General features: G+C 47.1%; 2 protein-coding genes across 2 annotated transcripts in view; one reads left to right on the forward strand and one right to left on the reverse strand.

The window, feature by feature from the left end:
* Positions 1–16,513, forward strand: part of mRpL51 (mitochondrial ribosomal protein L51) — a 33,458-nt gene extending 16,945 nt beyond the window's left edge. Inside the window, exon 4 of the mRNA XM_077655125.1 lies at positions 16,246–16,513. Within this exon, the coding sequence (XP_077511251.1) occupies positions 16,246–16,460 (215 nt within the window). The 3' untranslated portion in view covers positions 16,461–16,513. The remainder of the gene's footprint in view (positions 1–16,245) is intronic.
* A 4,072-nt stretch (positions 16,514–20,585) lies between these two features.
* Positions 20,586–22,219, reverse strand: part of LOC144121754 (uncharacterized) — a 65,568-nt gene continuing 63,934 nt past the window's right edge. Inside the window, exon 9 of the mRNA XM_077655124.1 lies at positions 20,586–20,715. The gene's annotated coding sequence lies outside the window, so the exon portion shown is untranslated. The remainder of the gene's footprint in view (positions 20,716–22,219) is intronic.

Raw genomic sequence — 22,219 nt, forward strand, 5'->3', positions numbered from 1 at the left:
AACTTCGTGTCGCAGCTAATGAGGAGAGTTTGCGAGCTGCTTAAGATCGCTAAGAAGCAGACAACACCGTACCATCCAGCTTGCAACGGCGCGGTGGAGCGACTGAACCAAACCGTGGCCGGGTTCCTGTCGCATTTTGTTTCGCGCGACCAGCGGGACTGGGATTTGTGGCTCCCGTATGCAATGTTTGCCTACAATTCCGCAGCACACGAGAGCACGGGCGAATCGCCATTCTTTCTTCTCTACGGCCGAGACCCGGACCAGCCTAGTGAAGTGCCAGAGGGCCCCCGTCGTGTCCCATACGCTTCACTGGACGACTATAAGGTTGAGCTAGAATCGCGCTTGCAAGTGGCGAGGGACATCGCAAAGGAGTCCTTAAAGAAAGCGGCGAAGCGCAGGAAGGAGGTGCACGATCGCAGTGCTAGAGACGCGCCGTTTAATGTGGGGGACAGCGTGTACATTGAAAACTGCCAAAGGCAGATTGGGCTAGCTCGTAAGTTCCAGACGAAGTGGAGAGGACCGTGCGAGGTTGTCGAGAAGCTTTCTCCGGTAAACTTCAGAGTCCGAGACGTGAACCGGCGTTTGATAAGGATACACGCAAATCGCCTCAAGTCGGCACCGGTTCAGTATTCACGAAATGAGGAAAGGGAAAGCGCGGATTTTGATGGGGACAGAAGTGAAGCGGAGCGCGCAGATAGTTCGCAAGAAACGCCCTCTCCTGCATTTGTTCGGCAGGCGCCCGAGGTGACGGCCGGAATGCCACCGGATTTACTTCATGCATTGCTAGAAGAAGAAGCGCGCGAGGTTGCCGCGCAGATAACGCCAGGAGAGGCTCCTGCCACGAGCCCTCGCGAGTCCCAAAGCAGACAAAGGGGCACAGACTTACTTAGTATGACTCATGAAGGCCGATATCCGCTGCGAAATCGGAAAGCTAAGTCGGACTAATGGCGTAAACAGAGCGGAGTTTTGAACTGGTTAGAATTGTGTAATGCCACAGCTCATAACATTGCTATGTGCTTATGTGTTAAGTTATCGGAGTTGGTAGTTAAACCTTTCTGTCATTAAGTAACACCTTCACAGGAGAGCATGCGGAGCGCATGCAGAACCTGCCCTACTTCCTTTCGTTATCTATATTTTTGTCTGTGCCGTGATCGTGCTAGAAGTGGGAGCTCCTTTATAACTGTGGTAAATTTATTTCGTCCAGTTTGGACTAGAAAAGAGAGGCTTGGGTGCTGAGTTTCATGTTTATCTGTAAAAGAAGATCAGTGCTGCCCCTGGAGACGCCAGTTATGACAGCGGAGACATATGGTGTTGTGCAGTGGTGTTGAGTGCAGCGAAAAGTGTTTTGTCGGACGCACTGTGCGAGGCGATTCAGAAAGACAAGGGGAGCTGCAGGGACTCAAATGTTCAGAGAACATTCTTCTGGAGGGTGAGCGAGTGTGACATTCCGTGTGTGCTACGAGGATCCACGTTCGACGGCGCGGCGTAGACGGAGACCCGTGACAGCGGCATCATCAATTACCCAGCCATGCTCTTTGAGTGACGACCAGAACAACCGGACCCGCCGCCGCCCCGGGTAAACAGGCTTTATCCTCCCCAATTTCCGGGCACATTCCAGGACAAGGGAGCTGTCAGCGGGCCAGAGCGCGCCGTACCACAGCCGACGCTATGCGCTTCCGCGAAGACAACATTCTTTCCCTCCCCCCCCTTTGTCGTGGGCTATCGCCGGGAAGGCACCCACAGCTTCCCAGAAGGGCCGTGACGGACACCTGTCATGGCGGACAGGCAGTACTCGCCAAGAATGTGGAAAGACAGGCGCTAGTGAATTAGCTCCGAAGAGAGAGCCGGTGTATACTCTCACTTGAGAGAGAGTGGTGGCGTTTTTGTTGTTTATTTAGTTTGTATTGTTAACAGACTCTGGGTTCGAGGCTAAGCCCAACCCAAGGGGTGGTCCCCATCTCGCATGTTATTTTGGATTGGAGAATTGATGCTTTGGGCGGGCCACTGGAAATGACCGCCCTTAGTCCTTTGTTAATCAAGTGCTTAAAAGCACATGTAAACGGATGCAGTCCAGTCTGAGCTGGGGCTCCATGCTTAGCATGTAATGTGATGCTACTTAGGCACTAACCTGCCCGGTCGATGAGTAAAGTAGTGCAAAGTTTGTTCTGTTGTAAAATTATGCTCTGCTGTCATCATCTACAAGCTCGCCTCCTGTTCATCTTCCAAGCCGAACGACACTAGAGGAAGGGTTTGTGAACCATCCTCGAAGAAACGGACGACTATTGAAATTCTACTGCATACACGCTCAGGACGACATCGTTAGCAAAGAGGGCCTTCAGCGCCGAACCCCGACGGCGTGCAGCTTCTGCCAGCAACCGCTCGAGCCCAACTCCGGAGCCACTCCATCGCCCCCATGAAGTCGTCGGCACGTAAGCTCGGACGCCCCAGCCTCTGATGTATAACCTTAATCATGTGTAATTATTGAATATACCTGTTTGTTTAAACTGAGCCATACGGTGTCTTTTTGCCTCTCCGTCCCGTGTGGACCTGCGCATTATGGGGGTCATCACAACTGGCTTGTGCAGACCCTCATTCACTCAGGTTTGTTCTACCACCTCTTTTACTGGAGTCTTATAAACACACCTTCTGCACTTTGAAATAGAAACAGATAGAAAGGACTGGTTGGGGTCAAACTAAGACCTACTGGTCTTCCTATCTGGAAGTTTTTGCGGTTCACTCGCAGTAATTCGGCAGCACTAATTCCAATCCCCGCAAGTCTACATCTTAATAGTTGGTTCACCACTTCAGTGGTTCTGCTAGTAATGTGGTGCCTATATCACTGCCTCCACAAATGTAAAGTCCTCACTATAATAATACGGAGCACGCTTCGGCGATCAAACTCTTCTCACTCCTTGCCTAGTGAAAATTAGGAAGTCCTTTATGCATCAGTTACAACTGCTGGTGCACTCGTGTATGATCCCAACAAAACTTCACATTTTCTCTGCGGTAAGCATGAGAAAATTTAAAACCCCGAAGGCATCCTTTGTAATACTAACTGTGGCTCTGTCTATACCTTACACACGCTGTGAGGCAAGCCACGGTGCAAGATGAGGAATTACAGTAGTAAGTTCAAAGCCGGGCTCTCTCCACTACTCCTGTGAGCATGGCCTTCACAGTGCCATCCAGCTGTAAGAGTATTATAGCACGTTATTGTAGCCACATATCTCTGTGCACACACATGCAGTTGACATTCTTATTTCCTCATAATCGGTTTTTCACACCTATGCTCTCGGCACTCTCACGGTCACACTAAAATGCTTCTTGACTTTGCCCATCTCAACACTAACATGTACAGGCTTGCCCGGGTGCCTCATCAAGCTGGCATCCTTTGAAGAGCTGTTCCACCAGGCTGGCGAGGGTAGCTTACCTCTCCCTTCCATTTCACTGGCAACCAGGAATCTACACAGCACCACTATCCCTCTGCCCACTTGCAAACCAGTGCTACTCTCCATACTCCCACTCTCACCTATACCTCTCTCTCGACGAGAGTAGCAATTTAGGCTAGTAGGTTCATTTAAAGGGAGGAAAATAAAGCAGCACAACAGAGGAGGACAACATAAAATACACAAGTGCCAACTACTACCAGCTGAACTCTTTTGTTTGCAATTTCAATTTATACCGATGAAGGGAAGGAAACAGGGTTAAGAAGCACCATGTGGTCAACAATGTAACACCAAGAGCAAATGTGAAAATGCCTCTTGCACCTTGTGGACACCCAAGAGCCTATATAAGACAGCTCTTTTTGCATCAGCTTCACAATAGCGTACTGACACACTTCTCTACTTCTTTACGAATGCCCCGAAGATTTCCCTGGCACTTCATTGATATTGTGGTCAGCAGCAGTCGGGCCATGTATCTTTTTTCTGTCATCCCAGCCTGTTGCTCTTCCTTTTTTTTTTCTTTCCCGTCTAAGTTCCTCTCAGTGCTTGTAGTGGGGACTGTCCCCCCCTCTTTTATTTGGTCTTGCAGTGCCATGCCAATCCTTCCATTCCGCTCATTCCTAACCCTTCCTATAAACCTCCGGGTGCAGCATCCAGAAGTGGCTGGTGGTGCGGGCAGAGTTGGTGGTTGGCACCTGGGAGGGCACATAGACACGCAGTAAACTTGCTTATTAATGCGATAGCATTAGAGGACCCGTTCATAGGGAAAGCCGGAGTCCGTCCGTCCGTCCATCCGTGTCACGAAAAAGTAGGCGCTCCACCTGCCGTGGTGGGCAGGTGAGCTAGGTTGAGGGCTGCCTGCCCACTGTGGCACCATGCATGAGCCTTACAGGAGCTTGGGAAGAGCAGCCCAAGTCTAGCGTATACATGGCAGAATTACTTTTCAAAAGTAATTAAATTAAGTTACTAATTACTTTCCTAGAAACCTCACAAAGTAATTACATAAATTAAATTCCAAATTTCTGCTCTCAAAAAGCAATGACTGCAAGCCATTTGAATTGAGTGGGTCCCACGTGACCTACTCAATTCACAAAGATATGCAGATTCTGCAACCCGCTTGCAAACCCTACCCACGTCAATGACTCAATTCCTCATTATGGATGATGCTACCCTCCTACTCACAAGAAAGGAACACCTCCGGCGCCGCACACGTGCTCTCTTCCCTCCGTGTGCGATAACCCTCCCCCGCAGTCTTACCCGTGCAGAGGAGGTTGTGCTCCGGAGGATCCAGGTCGGAGTTGCCCTCACTCCTGCCGTAACTTGGACGTGGCCTCAATTTCGCCACTTATATCCCCGCCTAGGATGTCCAGTCTGCAACTCACAAGACACTGAGGCTGACGTTCACCATTTGTTGTGGGATTGCCCGGCACTGAAGCCAACTAGAATTCGCTACCTGGCAGCAGCGGGCCTCCACGCAGACAACCCGCCCTCATATATTGATTGGACGCAGGGGCCACATCACCGCTCCCTCCTCGCCTTCATTAGATCGGCACACCTTTCCTGCTTTATTTAACACCCACCCACTATTTTCTTTCTTTTCTCTTTTCCTCCAAACTCCCTTTATGCCCTGAGGCAATAAACAACGCTATCAAAAAAAAGCAATGACATTGCATTACAATTAATTTCCAAAAGCAATGACAATTACTTTTGCATTACTTTTTAGTTTCGACCCATAAAATTTCCGCATAAGCCATGTTTCTTACAAAATTTTCAGATTTATTTGTTTGCACCGCCATTGAGCTTCAAAGTGGCCGCCGGAAATTTTGCCCCTCTTTGAAGAAAGGTAGCGCTAGTCCATTGAACAGCTGCTTTGCTGACGTAGATGAGGTCGCATGCGTAATCCCACTCTTTTTAAGAATTTCCATCCACTGCTTGGTCACGCTCATCATCCAGGAAAGGGGCGCAGACAAGCTGCCAATTCTCCTGTTTTCTGGAGGCGTGTTGGCACACATAGATTGCATGTCGCCTATGTTCCCCTTGAGTTAAAAATAGAGCATCAAATCCAGCCACAGAAGTTTTCCCGAAAACTCGCACCCAACTTTATTAGATGTCAGCTGAGACTTCATGTCAGTGTGGAGACATGACAATATATAATTAGCAGTCCAGAGAGAAGTACTCACTCAAGCGCTCGCAGTGAGTCTGTGCATATAGGTGCAATACGGCGCGCCATGGTTATTGAGCCCTCCTGATGGCCCTGCAGCGCACCAATATGTGTGACCGTACGCAGTGCTTGAAGATGTGCAGCAGTCCTATAGGCTCTTCACTAAGGCGGCACTGATGTCCGCATGCGCCGCTTTGCTGAAGCGCTGGCTGTTGCTGGCTGCGCATATTTGTTGCTTTGCAGGCGCTCAACCTCGCAAACGCAAGGCCAAAGCATGGCCGATACAAGGTGGAGCATGGGCTCATTATTCAGCAAATTAATTTCACTAGTAATTAATTACTTTCCCGTGAAATTACTCTCTGAAGTAATTCATTACATTACTAAATTACCAGCCCAGAAAAGTAATCAATTACATTTCAAATTACCAAGAATAGTAATTTAATTACTGTCATGTATGATCTAGCGAGCTTTACCGGTCTCGCAAGCTTTACTGGTGGCTTTATTTGAAACAGCCACCTGCCGCAGCAGTGCATCGCTTAACCACTGTGCCAATACTGGTTCGAGGACTTGATCTATGAAAGAAGGGGAGTACTTGTGCAGAAGGGATCTCTAATGCTGTCGCATTGCACTCTTAAGGGCAAGTTAAGCGTCGACCAAGTTTTTCGTCCTCTTTCCACGAAGACGCATGTTGAAGAGACGCCAAGAGAAATTGAAATTGACCTCAATCGGGAGATGTACTGCGTTCTAATGAAGGAGGAGCTACTTTACTGGAAACGGAGCTTTCATAAGCTAGGAAAAGGCAAAAAAAAAATTAAATGCAGGTATCGTGCTCATGGACTAGTTGTGTCAACACAGTTTTTTGTGCACGCATACCAGAGGCTAGGCTACACCACCATTCACTTGCAAACATAGTAATGACATAGGCCTATTTTATGCAGAAATAAAGACGTATAAAAAAAACCAATTTCTCTGCCAATAAATGCATTGTTTGCCCACAGAACGCCTCCAAAATAGCCCCAGAGAACAACAGAATCAATTTTACCTCGGAACAAAAGCTGGGCATAATTGCCTGCTGTGCCCGTGGCTGAAATCCACACCATTTGAAATAATGACCGCAGACTGTACTTACCTGTCACTTCGGTGTTCGATTCCTTCTATCCTTTGCTTTTTTTTTTTAAGCAATGCATACTGTTGCCAAATCAAGCTTGGTTTCGTTGACATGAGAGACATTTGTGTTCTCATGCACTCATCTGCATAAATGATTGGGCTTGAGATGTGCTATTGAGCGAAAGTGTGTTCGTGGAACTAAGTTTCACAGTGTGTGTGCATGAAATGGTTCACCAGAGCTTTTATGAGTCATAGTGAATGAAGAGCTGCAGTTTGACTGTGGGCGATAGGAATTTCCCGTATGCAAATGACAAATGAATTGACACCGATGATTTCGCCACCCTTGCATTGACATCTTAGTGCCATGCCCCAGGAACATGCTAGAGTGATGCGCTAGCTCTGCGCATTTTCTGTTGGGCCTGCTTAGAGAGCGAAATCATTCACTTTTGAGTTGGTTCTGTTCAAGTTTGTGGTGTGGTCTCACTTGATCATAGCCCGACTTGTTCCGGTGGTTGGTTCAATTTTTCTCCTGGCAATGTCTCTTTGCCCAGTGGTGCGTGTTGGTGGCGCCTGAAAAGCTTGTAGAATGCTCATCAGCAAGCTTTTATCATTCAGTCATTAAATATTGCCACCTCACAATCTGCAGCTCAGGGAATGTTTTCTAGTGTCGTGACAGAATGTGACAAGAGTTTATTGTCGTTTCATATCTTGACGAGGAGTGGGAGGACGGGAGTTGCTGGTTGCAGCAATTTTTGGCTCTTGTCGGTCAATGTTGCTTTCTATTCTTCTCAACATAAGCTTGCTTTACTGAGGATTGCTCTGCGGTGGTTATTGAGACGCAACCAGCACTAGTTAACTAGTTAGGTTTTGGTCATGTTGACATGGAATTTTTTTTTTGTTTTTCAAGCAGAGCTTCTACCAATTTCGTTGCATGGGAGTTACCACAGGTTACGATGTTTTGGGGAGTGCAAGAACTGAGGCCACATGTTCAGAATTATTGCACCAGTGGAGCATCCCTATGGAACTCTAGGATAATAATTTTATTTCTCATTTTATTTAATTGCGTACAACCTGCGGACACGAATCACTGCTTTCATCTAAAAATTTTTGGTAGAGTACTGCCTTTTTGAAGTCTCGAGGTAGAATTAAGAGCAGAATTAGTACTCTAAATGACTACAACGGTGTGCGGTCTCTTTCTAGAGGGTTAAACAAGCATGATCCAGAGAGAGAAAAGACAAAAAGCTTGATGGCTACAATGTCTTCTGTTGCAGTTTCCACTGCGGACGTTCCTTTTAGCCTCCCGTCAGTAATGCTTTCGCAATGTGATGTGAAGGTTCAAAGAATGTTCAGAGAATGAGAATTATTTTCAAGAAGTTCTGGTACTAGATGGACTGAAAAGAAGGATGTGTTGCTGCATATGTAGCCCTTGCAGCGCACATGCTTCTAGTGCCTCCACTCTTTTCAGTGCCCTTGTTAAAAGTCCATTCAGTGCCTGTGTCATGACTCTTGAACGTCGACAGCCGCCTCAACATCTGGAAGGAAAAAAAGGATGGCCCCAGTCTAGCTTCTGGAGCAGATTTGAAATCACTGGGATTGGGTTTCTAGGAAAAGCAGAAACTGTGATGGCAGTGAAGTCTGCATTAGAGCAGTATTGTGATAAAGAATTTATGAACAGCGATTTCAGCCAGCGCAGTTACAACTTTTTCAAGCGACATTGAAGTAACTGAAGCTCTTGATGGAATGTTTGGCACCATCCTGAAGAGTTAAAACTCACAGTGAGCATTCTTTTCAGTGTCGGTTTGCTGTCACAATTATTAAGACAGGGCAGGGCGACAGGTCTGTGTGGTATTCAGCAGGCTGCGTCGGAATCTTGCATACACCCGGTGTGCGTCTGGTGTTGTCACCATGCACATGAAATCTGGCTCACATGCCAGGTAGTAATTTAATGCATTGTTGCCCATTTTGACGCAGAATTCTTTCACTTTCAGTCATAGCAGACGAGCTGGCAGTTTTCTCGCAACCAAGCGTATTAACAGGGTATCACAATAAGAACTGTCTAGATGCTGAGGGGCGCCTAATGCCATTTACTGCAAGTGCAATTGGAGTTGAGTCCAAGTGCCCTCGCTTAATCTTTTGCCAGGCAGAATCCCCAGACGGAGCAGCAGTTTCAACCTTATTACTTTCATGACCCAGCACATGTACACAGGCACATGTAGAATGAATGTCTTTATATGTTTACGTGCAGTGAATGGAGAAAATTTTGAATTTTCACTGTAGGTTGACGACTGTTTACGTCTGCAACTCTGTAAAAGCATTTTTTTTTTCACTTTGTGCTCTGGTTTTCTGCTTGTAGTGAATGTGCCTGTCGTTTATCTACCATTTATTGCTTTTTTTTTTATTCGAGAAGTGTGCCATGAGGCATAAGTTGAAAAAGGAAAGGGGGAAGGAATGCACGGGATTGAAAGTTAAAAGAAGGAGTGAAGAACCGTTGCGCTGAGGTAGTCGCAGAGGTTGTTAATGAAACGGTTGTCTGTTGTCCACTTCACGAAGTCACTTTCGCGGTTCCACCGCAGGCCCACCTCCCTGAGGAGCCGTTTTCTGATAGCAGCCGTCGCTGGGCACGTTCACAACAAGTGCCGCACATCACATATGTCCGGTGCAGCGCCACAGTGAGGGCACCTGTCAGGTAGTGGCAGATCTGGCACGCCACCGATGACGGACAGATGGTGTCAGAGCCGCCCCTGCCCGAATCCGGCGCACGGATACCTCCTCCTGCCGAGTAAGACTACGGGGGAGAGGGTGCGAACACGGGGGAATTAGAGCGCGTGTTCGTTGGCGCAGAACTTCGGAATCAGAAACGTGGGACAGGAACGGATCTGGGGGAAGAGGGGAAGGTGGCGGATCGTCTAATGTATGAAGATGAGTCATAGCATCCGCTTGAATGTTATGTGGATCCTGGGCATGGCCGCGAATTCAGTGTATGCGCACAGGACATAGATACTTTGCGCAGAGCACATCAATAGATTGTGAAATCTGGAACGTTCGTCGAACAGCCTTCAGCTGTTTAAGGGCGGTGCGGGAGTCGGTGTAAATGTGAACTGTATTGAATGTTGGAACGAGCGGAAGGGAAGCAATGGCATTGTAAATGGCTTGAAGTTCCAATGCCAGGGGAGTGCACGTATCCGCAGTATACGTTGCGCGAGAGTTGAGATGCGGATGAGATGGACTATACACAGCAGTAACTCCCCTCTCTGCAGAATGAGATGCATCCGTGTATAATATGCACCCTTCAGGCAGATACGCTGCTGATACCGACGGGGAAACAGTGGGGCGATTGTCAGTGAGCTGGCAATAGGACCACGGTGGAAGTGTCTTTAAACGATGAAGTTTGAGAGACTGTTTTCGAGCTCTTTTTGCCACCCGTTGGTCGATGATTTCACTGAGTGTATTAAGTTGGGCGAACTCCTGTAGCACAGGTATGGGTGTTAAACGAGGCAGATATGTTATGACGCGCATAGCCTCACGATTGATAGCTTCAAGGGAGTCCCACTGTCTGCGGGTGAGACGTTGAAATTGAGCCTGATATACTATCCGTGGCTGAAGGATAGAGCGCACAAGCTGGCGAGCCGTATGAGCACGTGCGCCACCAGAGCGCATAGCTATGCGACGAATCAGACCTAGAGTAGCGTGAGCCGATTTACGGGTGGCTGTCAGCCACGGGGTGCCAGTCCCAGATGTATGGAGGAGAAGACCAAGAATACGAACAGTTTCTACCTGAGGAATCAGAGAATTATGTACCGTAAAATTTAAAGGGGGAGCTTTCCTTAAGGCGGCTTTATTTCCAATTCAAATGAAACATGATTTAGTAGGAGAGAGTGTTAGACCCAGAGGTGGGAGGTGAGATGTCAATACATCCAGCGCGTGTTGAAGGACCGACTGATGAATAGACGCATCTGGATGACAGCACCACAAGGTGATACCATCGGCATATGCAAGCACGCGGATAGAAGGGATGGTCTCTAGGGCTCGAACAAGAGGAATTAAAGCCACATTAAATAATGTGGGGGCGAGAACGGAGCCCTGCGGCACTCCTCTATTGGAAGTGAAATTACCAAAGGGCTTTCCGTGGACACGCACGCTGAAGGTTCGATTTGCTAAAAAGGCGTGAATGGAGAGGAGGAACCGGTGAGGGAGACCAAGAGTTTGAAGGGAGGCAAGAATGGCAGAGTGAAGGATGTTATCATATGCCTTTGTTATGTCTGTAGCGATTACAGTTCGTACAAGGTTACTCTGTGGAGAGTGGTCAAGCACGTCAGCAGCCAAAGTAGCAAGGCCGTCCTCCGTTCCAATTTGTGGGCGGAAACCAATTTGGGAATCTGGGTAACAATTATGGGATTCCAGCCACCATGATAAGCGTGCGGCTAGAATGTTTTCATAAAGCTTGCAGACGGTAGGGGTAAGGGAAATTGGACGAAGGGCCGAGAGAGATACTGGAGGCTGACCTGACTTGGGGATTGGAACCACAATAGAATGCTTCTAGTCTCCCGGCATGACGCCAGAAAGCCACACTTCGTTAAAAGTATCAAGTAGGGTTTCCAAAGCCCTCCTTTCCAAGTTACGGAATAAGGAGTTAGGTATGCCGTCGTGCCCGGGAGTAGTAGTAGTTTTTAAACGGTCAATGGAGGCCAGCAGCTCTGCCATGGTGAGGTCAGAAGTAATCCCATCGGGGGGCTCTGTTACCGATAAGTCAGGTGGAGACGTAGCGGTGCAGTCATGGTTTGGAAAAAATTGACGGGCCGCTTGTTGTGCAAATGTGTCCTCATCCACATTTAGCGCGAGGCGAATGCTCTCTGTGTAATCTGCAACCTGGGAAGGGCGCTCCATGGCGTGAAACACTCTCCAAAGATGTCGATTGCCCTGCGTAGAGGACAGGCGGGCACACCATGCAGCCCAGCGTTGCCTGCCTAGCCGCTTTGCATAGCGCCGCGCCCGTGCGGTAGCGCGGTGAAGAGTAGGATGAGCCGAAGGGTCATCGGGGTGACGAGTAGCGTAAAGATCCGCCTGGCGACGAAGAGCCCACAGATTCAAGAGATGTATGTCCGGGTTTGGGTCGTCTTCATTTACAGTAGTGGTAATAGTGTGAGTAGCGAGAACAGCAGATAGAGTAGACAATGCTGAAGAGGGGTTGAATGTAGATAAATGATTGTCTGCGCGTACAGAATCCCATGATGTTATTCGTACAGTGCGGCGTATTTTCCGTAGACGCGTAGACGTGAGGGAGATAAAAATAGGGCTGTGATCGCTACCCCAAGTATCAGAATCAACAGCCCAACGAGGGTTACCGGGGCCTAACCACCAAGTCAAATCAGGTGAATACGGGCCACCTCGTGGGCGGGTAGAAGTATTCGGGTGGTTTAAAAGTTGAAAGGAATGATCTGAAAAGCTCCCTTGGATGTGTGAACCCCTTGAGGAATCCGATGGGTAACCCCACGCAGTGTGTGCGCCGTTGAAGTCACCACCAACTAGAATAGGGATACCCGAGTTGGTAGAACGTAGAAAACGAACCCATCCCAGATTGGGAGATGCGGAGCCAGGACGACTATAAAAAGAAACTAGAATAAGGGGTGTGCGTGCAGGTTTTACGAGAAGGGCGACAACCTCTTGACGTGTGTTGCACCACCGTGAAAGGTCGAGCGGTGTGTGCGGAACTGAACTGTGAATATAAATTGCAGATTTACCTGGGCTGAGGGAGGAGGCGGTGCAACGGCGATCAGGGATAGATGGTGAATGGTATGCGCAGAAACCTGAAAGGCGTGGGAGTGCATTATGCTCTTGCAGTAGGAACGCCCATGCCCTCAGCTTTCCGTCGCGAAGGCGGATGTTCACTTCAGAGGCCTTATTAGCGAAACCTCGACAGTTCCACTGCACCACCACCGATGATGTTGCGCTATCCATGACGAGGCCGAAGAGCTTCCACGATGAGGGATGTCACCTGCTTCATCAGCGCTAATATCTTGTCCACTGTCGGGGTAGTCACGGCTAACAGGTGGTCGGCACCTGATTGTGGGCCAGTGCTTACCCTAGGTGATTCCTCTGATGATTGCTCCCGAGTTATGAGAATTCTTCGAGAGGATTGAGAACGATGCTGTTCCCGGCGCTGGGTGAGTTCGTCTAGTCGGCGGCGAGCCTCCGCGATTGCATTGTCTAAAGCTGTGTCTTCATCTGTGGTATCCACATGTGATGGATGCACTGGACGTTTGGGCGTACCATTTGATCCGGGAAGGTGAGCCGCTTGTGCATATGTACGCTGGCGAGGAGACGTATGGTGAGCAGCAGGCTCAGATAAAGGAAGTTCAGGGAAGTCGTTGTCGTCACATGCGAGAGCTGCAAAGCGATTACTTGTAGGAACATCCATTTTTGCAGGCGACTTGTGAAACTTCTTCGCTTGCTTCTTCTTTGGACAAGCGGGGGAGCAAATGTCATGGTCCGGCGATTTGCACAGGGCACAATGAGCTGTTGGTTCATTCATGTCAGCCACAGCTGCTGGATTAGGGCAGGCATTTTGCATATGTCCTTCTTTGTGGCAGTGATAGCAAAAAATACGACGAGGTCGGAAGGGCTGTGGTTTGACGATCGCACCGTAGTAGGTAAGGTACTTCGGGAGAGTCAACGGGCCTTGCAGGATGAGCAGGTATGAGCACCGGCGACCCATAGGCCGTGCTTGCAGTAGAATATGAGTTGAGCAGCGAATATTTGCGCGCACCTCCTCGGGAGGGCTCGTGCTGTCGACATGATAAACCATGCAGCGGAGTGTGTCAGGACCAGATGCAAAATATATTTGCACCGGGACATGCTTGCTGTCATCCAGGGGGATCCGCGTAACTGCGCAAAGTTTCTGGGCGTCCATCAACGATGACAAGTTTACCGTGATGGTGTTCGATGGGCGATGGACGACAAACCCGCAGTAGTTCGAAGAGCCAAGGGCATGGTCAATTGTGGCTTGAACATTCCGGGCAGGGATGGCAGTCATATCAAAGCGCAATGTAGGCTTGATGGTAACGCGGAACGAGTTCGCAGCAGGCGGAAGAGAGCCTTGACTCACGGGAGGCATCTGTGGAGGAGGCTCAGACGCTGGTGACGGCCCTTGGTGGGAATACTGAACTGGCGCGACGGGCACAGTTTCTTGCTTGCTGGTACTGCAGTTGCTCTGCGAGGTTCATCTTAAGCTCACATTTCATCATGCAAATGGCTTGAAACTCAGTGTTGTGTTGAGCCTGATTATAGAGTTATGGTGCACAGACTTTTATTATGTGTATTAAATTAACCGGCGTAGTGTGTAGTGCACCTCTCATATGGGTAGATGTATGTACTTTAGTGGCTGCACTGCTTTTCATAGAATAGCTCTGTGGGGCTGTGTTGTTAGAAGGAAGGTCCTAGGCACTCTACGGTAGTGATACTGAGCAAAGCAGTACGCACCCTGCTTTATTAGTGCTTGGACATTCGTGGAACGCTTTACAGTATTGTAGTTAGAATGGCAAATGGAAGGGCACTTAAAGTAAATGAGGTTTTTTAGTAGCACTGATAAACCCGCTGCCAAAGTGTGTGAAACCTCAAAGTTCAATGATTACTGGACATATTCACTAGTGCTCTATAAAACCCATGTTTGTTCAGACAGATGCTTTTAAAGGGGCCCCGAAACACATTTTCAGTGCATTGTTTTGCCCGTTGGTTGCATAGAAGGAGTTATAGTGATGCTATTAGCATCGGTCGTACCACGTATACTCCTGTTTTTAATATTTTAATTAGCTCGCAAAAACAAATTCATGGCGCTGACGGTGTCACCATACAGTGGCGGTTTTTAGCATCAGATATGACATCACGGAGGGCGAGCTTTATGATTGGACAAAGAGTAAATATACTGCAAATTGTATTAATAAATAGATATACGGTTCGTCAAGTTTTTGTGTTCTATATTACATTAACAAAACCAACTTGTTTGCCCTAGATAAAAGCACTGTAAAGCAAGTAAAACAAAAATACACCACTAGAGGCTCTGGCTACTTTTTGCATCAACGGACTTTGCGCCTCTCTGTAACATCCTACGACCTAGCACTAACACTTATGGGTACTCTCTATGTATCTGAGAGCGGCTTTGCAGAGTTGATCCAATCGAGCTATTTCACTCCATAAGCGTTCGTTTCGGTCACAAGGAATGATGCGTTCAGTTCACATTTAGCAGACAGTACGCATCGTCAGCTCGTGGAGGATCACCGGACAGCAGCGCCAGATGGCGCCACGCTCCCGTCAACAGCGCGCGCTCCTTGCTCGCCGTGACCAACCAGCGCGCAAGGGGCGATGGTTGGCGGTAAGCAGTAGCGGTACGCGCTATGCTAAATGTGTTTGATATCTTGCGCAGGCTGTCACACCGTCGCAGTATCTCGCGCTCGAAATAGGATCCATAAGTAAGGGAACGTCACTGATCAGTGTTCCCTTCTGTGCCGTCGTGGTGACGATGAAGCATCGCTTGGTCAGCTGGGCGTTCACATGGTTGTTGTAACCATGCAAACGGCGCCGCCAGCCTTGGCATGAACGAGTTACAGAGAACAGGCAACCATGGAGTGTAAACTTCCGCTACGTGCTAAGATAGGCTGTTTTGATTGGTGGCACAGTGTGTCATCATTGGGAGAGTGAAATGGGAATGGGAAGCTGCGCGAAAATAGAGTTGAGGGCAGCATATTTTTTGCTTGTATTTTGCAATTTCTTCAATGAATAACTCCCGTTCCTATGCATCGATTCCCGTAATTCTTTTTGAGTCAGCATCTGTGCGACATAAGGAACCCATCTGAAGTGTAACCGGCATCCGTTCAAGCGGTGTTTCGCAGCCCCTTTAAATACTGTTCTTTTACTCCTGCAGAGTGTCGGTTATCACTTTCTTTTGTGCAGTTTTTTTTTTAGGCTAATAATTTTGTCTGCTTGTGTCTCAATAGTTTTCGTGTACAGGATGACATGCTTTGCTGCGTAGGTTTTTTAGTGCAGTAGCACTACTAGCTGCATTCCTACTAAAATTCGACGCCTGAAGTCCGCTTTGTGGCAGGCTGCTCGCCGGGCTGTGAGCAACCTGCCAGGTGTGTGTGTGTCACACACACACAGGCATGCACGCACACATATGTACTGCCCACCATGGCAGGTGGAAGTTCAGTTAATGATTGGTCGCGAGGTTGCTTGGGAACCCGAGTGCCACAAGCCCCAGCGATGGGTGGCAACTCCTACCATCGCAGGGGAGTGGCGCATCGCTTAACTGCTGTACCACTGCACCAGGACTCCCAGCGATCTCTGAATGTAGAGAATCACCAATTCCGTACATGTGGGCATTGACCCATTGACGCTATTGCTCCGTATCCTTAAAGCGGAGCTTAAATCTGACCCTGCCGATCTTAGAACTGGAATTGATTGGCGAGTGAAAGAAGAATGCTGTCGCATTTCCTCTGCATCAATCCAATAGATTGCCCCTAAATTTTCTTTGTTCTCTTTGTGCAGACATTCTGGGCAGTGGGGACGTGAAACCCATTGACATCATGAAGGGTGTCCCCAATTGGCTGCGGGGCTTCCAGGGCAACGAATTCCAAATGCTGCTGCGGAAGCGGCCCATAGTTTACCACTGGCGCAAGAGTCGGCCTACCGATTTCCACAACCTCAACAAGCGCATCCGCTTCCTCTACAAGGTGCTCAACCACAGGACCCGCTCGAAGTAATAGGGGCGACAGATGTACGTAGCTAAGTAATAAATATATGTTGATTCGATTGATATACCCTGTTGGCCTGCTTGGCATTGGTTAACTAATTCATTTAAGGTCGACATCTGTTTGTATCCAGCGAGTCGTGCAGTGTGACATGGAAGAGCTATGCTCAGTGGTAGCTTTTCTTGGCAATTAGGGGAAGGCTAGAGGGGGCAGTGTGCCTGCAACTGTCTCATTCTGCCAAATAGTTTGGCTGCACCAGAGCACCTAGCCACCTGGTGCATTGCTCTCTCTCTGCAGTACCATCACACCATCGCTGGAGCAGCTATCGCCATCTATGGAAGCTTAACTAGACGTGCTTAGTAATATCACTGTAATCCAAGAAAAGTGCTTTTTCCTTGACTTTTAAAGTTGAAAGTTGGCAATTGTGTTAGAAATATGCCGTAAGTAGAATGTTAACAATATACTATGTTTAAAAGAGACTAATCACTGCATGCGGGGACTATATTCCACTCCGTATGAAAAGACAGTGTATTTCAGCTTTGTAGCTTCCCCATTTCCAGAAAAATGCTGTCGCAAAGTATAGATTAGCCACGAGATCGACCTATTGGTGGCGTTTGCTGTTGCTCCACTATGTTGATAGGCAGTTGGTCGCACTCCTAGAAATATGTGAAGTGATGATTTGCTTTGAATTCTACGAAGGTCTTTAAGCTGAAGGAAACGTGTCCGGTGAAGTGAGTGAGTAATAGGCCAGTTCAAGATGTGCCTTTTTCTTTCTTTTTTTTTCACTTTGTTGAATGTACCTCAGCTCAGTATAATTTACTGTGTTGACACTACGAATGACAACGGCTGCATGAATGTGCACATGAAGTTCGGAGGGAACCCAAAATTTCTCTACCTCTTGCACAAACAGTTTGGTAATAATTGCAGGACAGATGCCTAAAGATAAGCCTTCCTTATTGATTCACTACCTGAAAACAAATAGTTTATTTTCACTTTCATGCATCGCAATAATACTAGTCACTGCTCGTGAATTTAAGACTACTGCATAAGCAGCAAAGTTAGGTGGTCAGGTGTGTGTTTGGCACTGACGTGTTTCACAGTTTGCTTGCATTTTTCTCAACTTTTACCTGTTGAAAACAATGACCTCTCATGGGAGAGAGTGGACAATAGAAAGGCATCAACAGCAGGCTGATATATGCATGCATGTACTCTTTTGACTGTGCAGTATTATTTTGGTTACATGTTTCGCGCATCACAAGTACCTACATGCTTCCGCAATTTGCCCACAAAAATTTGCCGAGTGCACCAGTGTCGCTCGTACAGTAGCCTTCAAGTTTAGCGACAAAGGTTATAATGAGTCATGTTTCAAGAACACAGTGCTCAAACAGCTTGACCATGCCTATCAGAGGATGTAATGTGCTCATTTCAGCTGTATTCTGGTCAGCAGCAATATTCAACTCGACGTGTGTGCGAGAACCTGTCGAATCCCAAGCACTGCAAGGACTGGCTGACTGACAAGTACAGTAAAACCTCATTAATTCAATGTAAATCGGACTGTGAAAAATGTTTGAATTACCTGCTTTTCGAATTAATTGAGCACAGGAAAAAGGTGGGTGGGTGACCCAGGCAAAAAATTTTGTTCTGGGAACATGCTCCCTATATTGAACAAATTTTGCGTCATCATCAGCCTGACTACACCCACTGCAGGAAGGTCTCTCCCATGTCTCGTTCCAACTAACCCTGTCCTTTGCCAGCTGCAGCCACCATATCCCCGCAAACTTCTTAATCTCATCCACCCGCCTAACTTTCTGCCTCCCCCTGCTATGCGTGCCTTCTCTTGGAGTCTGCTCCGTTACCCTTAAGGACCAACGGTCATCTTGCCTTCGCATTACATACTCTGCCTAAGCCCATTTCTTCCTCTTAATTTCGACTAGGATGTCATTAACCCATGTTTGTTCCCCGACTCACTCTGCCCCCTTCCTGTCTCTTAAACTTACACCTATCATTTTCTTTCCATAGCTCGCTGCGTTGTCCTTAACTTAAGCTGAATGCTTTTCGTTAGCCTCCACATTTCTGCCCCATAGGTGAGTACCGGTAAGATACAGCTGTTGTATACTTTTCTCTTGAGAGCTATTGGTAAACTGCAATTCATGATCTGAGAGAACCTGCTATGTGCACTGCACCCCATTCTTATCCTTGCGTTTATTTCCCTCTCATGACCCGTATCAGCGGTCACTACCTGCCCTAAGTAGGCGTATTTCCTTACCACTCTTAGCACCTTGCTACCAGTTGCGAACTGCTGTTCCCTTGCGAGACTGTTGAACATTACTATACTATATACTGCCACGTAAAAGTCTGCCACCAACTCGTAGCCCTTGCTGGCCTACCCCCCAAAAAAGTTTACTGCAAATACAAGTCGACATATCCACCCCCCTCCTGCATCGTCCTGCCGCTGCACTCTATTTTGTATTTTCTCACGGGATAAAATTGCTGCGCGCGCAACTCAGAGTAATAAATACTTAGCAATGCGATCAAAAGGACAGCAGTCTGAACTTAATGGAGATCAAGAGCGAAAAAAACGGCGCTCCATCCTGTGTGGCCTCACTGACTTTAGCAGCAAACAGAATTGCAAACAGTCCTGTAGTTTCAGATTCTGGCACGACACAAGCCTCGGATATGGTCGGAGGCTCGCTCTTGCGCTATCGATCGCATTTTTAGAAAATTATTGTTCGGGACCCATTCCTTGATGAGAAAGATTGTCACTGCATGTAGTCGGGTATTGAAATGCTCTGTTGTGGCCGAAAAGGTAGAATGTGTATGATGCTATTTTGGTACAAAATAGAAGCGCTTAATAGGAGAAAATTTTAAAGATTTCTGCTTTTTTTAAGGCAAATATTGAGACAGAACCCTTTTTTCAGTGTTGCCTGAAACCTTGTATTGTTAAAAACCTGTTTGCATTAAAGTTGAAAACTGTCCTTGTGTTGTTCTTAAATTTAATTCCAGATATATCTTGCTTTCTGCAAAAACGGCTGCACTGAGGGCCAGAAAACACTATGTAGGCAACAGCGCTCGACAAAAAAATAGCCAAATGGTCAGACCATTCAATTAGTTTCAATATCAAAAAATGGAAAAAGTTTGAAAAATAAGAGACGCCGACCAGTTAAGAAAGGTTCGTTATTGATCTTTCGGCTTCCACACGGAAGCCTTGTTCACAATGAATTCATCACCAAACAAGGGTCGTTTAAATATGGTTGAATAATCGGCGCAAGGAGCGTGCGTATATCGGGTTTAGATTACCGTCGTTCCGGTTTAACGTGTGTGACATAGTTTGTATGATTAGGGATTCCAAATGAAGTCGTGATGCTGCTACTTTTTCGGTTGCGATGATCTTTGCCTTGTCACAGTCAATTTTGTGGACATTCACGACGGCGTGCTCCGCTAAGGCGTTGTTGCGAATGTTTTCGTTTTTTACGTCCCGAGCGTGCTGCTGTAATCGCTTCCAGTAGTTTCCAGTTTCCCCGATATACACACCGTTGCAGTCTGCGCAGGGGATTTCGTAGACAACTCCGGGGAATCTTTCCTTTGGCAGTGTGTCCTTCACCTTTAAAAGCTGATGGCGCATCTTTCTGGCCGGGACATGTGCCACCTGCACGTCGTCATATCCCCGTAGGACACGCGCCAGGCATTCATTTGTACCCGGGACATACGGCACAGAAGCCCGTTTTTTGAGCGGAGGGCGGGCGTCCGGTTGTCCTTGTTTTGACAGCTGACGTTCTACCGCGTCAACGAAGCGCCTAGGATATCCGCAGTTTCTGAGGTCATCCTGTACCTTTTTCGCGTCCAGGGTCGCATCCTCGGGCCTTGTGCACAACATTTTCGCACGCTGCAGTAACGTGCTAACAACGGCCTTTTTATGGCTGGCAGGGTGCACTGAGTTGAAATATAGGTAGCGGCCAGTGTGCGTCTCCTTTTGGTATACGCTGAAAGATACACCCTGGCCTTCCCGTGAAACAAGGACGTCAAGGAATGGTAGTTTGCCGTCCAATTCTTCTTCTATAGTGAACTGAATGGCTCTTTCCAGGCTGTTAAGATGGGCCAGAAGCTTGCTCACCACGCCTTTTTGGATGATGCAGAAGCAGTCGTCGATGTAGCGGAAAAATACTTTCGGAGAAGGGACAAAGGAGGCCAACGCCCGCTGTTCCAGCTTTTCCATGGCGAGATTGGCAGCCGTAGCCAAAACTGAGGCACCCATGGGGGTCCCGTGTACCTGTTTGTAAAAATTGAACAAATTGAAAAAGTACATTTTGATCTTGGCAAGCAAATATTTTTTTCAAAAATAGTGTCAGTGTGGCGATTGGGCACCTACTCTGCTGGCATCGTGTGGCGGCATCCACTATGGCCGAGTGAAACATGGCCCTTCGATAGAATTCGTTCAGCAGATGATGTCTACTAATTCACTGGTGATCAGAGGAGACATCATCATCCACCAAAAATTTAAAAGGCAGGAACTGCTCCAGCAGCCTGGGTTGTCCAGTCATTCCTACGGTAAGCAAAATGACTTTTTGCAATACCAGGTCATGTGATTTCATGAAATGCTGTTTAGTGTCTGCTGAATATATATTCCTGTAAAGAAAAATGACACTACGGCTCAGGTATTCCGTCTTACCTTAGTATGTGTGCAGATTGATGTGCTGTGTGCATATACAGGGTGTCCCATTTAAATCAGTGCAAATGGTTTATTAAACTTTGCACTCACTATGCACTGCGGCTTTGGAAGGTGAATTATCTGGTCAGGTGGATGCCTTAATAAAGCAAAATGTAAATAATAAATGCTTATCCATCTAACACATTAAGACTGGCTTTTTAAAGCCTGCATTTAGGTTGAAACTATAATGAATACCATAGCACACTGTATACTATGAGCATTCAGCCCAAACACATTCTTAATAACTGAGAAGTGAAATCGCTCCATTGGGCCGTCTTATCAGCGCTTAACAATATGATCAACGCTGATTACAGCTACTAATGCTTTGAGTAAGACCAGAAATAAAAGCTCTGTTTTACCCAACGATTGCAGATGTTTGTGCCAAATCGATGCGACTATCATTTAAAAATTTCATTCTCGCCAATAACAAAAGTACTTTCCTAATTTTTTTATATGTGAAGCTAATTAAAAGGTCTGGCCATTTGTCTCTTTGTCTTGTCACGCGCCGTTACCCTCGTAGTGTTTTCTGGCCCTCAATATGGCCGCTTTCGCAGAAATTGAGCTATTTGCAATTAAAGAACACTGCAAGGGCAGTATTCAACTTTAATGCAAACAATGCTATAACAAGGTTTCAGAAAACACTGTAAAATACTTCTGTCTCAAATTTTTAACTCCAAATCCGCTTCAAAAAATGTGGAACTCGAAATTTTTCTCCTGTTAAGCGTATCTATATTGAACCAAAATAGCATCATTCACGGTTTATTGTTTGAGGCACGACAGGGCATCTCAATACCTGAATGACTTGCTCACAAAAATTTTCCGCAAGAAACGGTTCCTGAACAGTAGTTTCCAAAAAAATGCCTATATTAAGGCAATTTCTTACACTTTGGAGCATGATATTTAAAGAAAAAACTTTTCTCTTTAAAAGAAGACATTTACACTTGTATTGAGACTTGTCTTAATTGGTGCGAGTTTTTTCACCTAAATCTAAAACATTAAGCATTTGCCGAGTCTCCTGTCACATAGAATGACTGACAGGTGTGCGTTTTAGCGGTCCGCAAGCCAT

This window comes from Amblyomma americanum, chromosome 2 (genome assembly GCF_052857255.1).
Source record: "Amblyomma americanum isolate KBUSLIRL-KWMA chromosome 2, ASM5285725v1, whole genome shotgun sequence".
Lineage (NCBI taxonomy): Eukaryota > Metazoa > Arthropoda > Arachnida > Ixodida > Ixodidae > Amblyomma > Amblyomma americanum.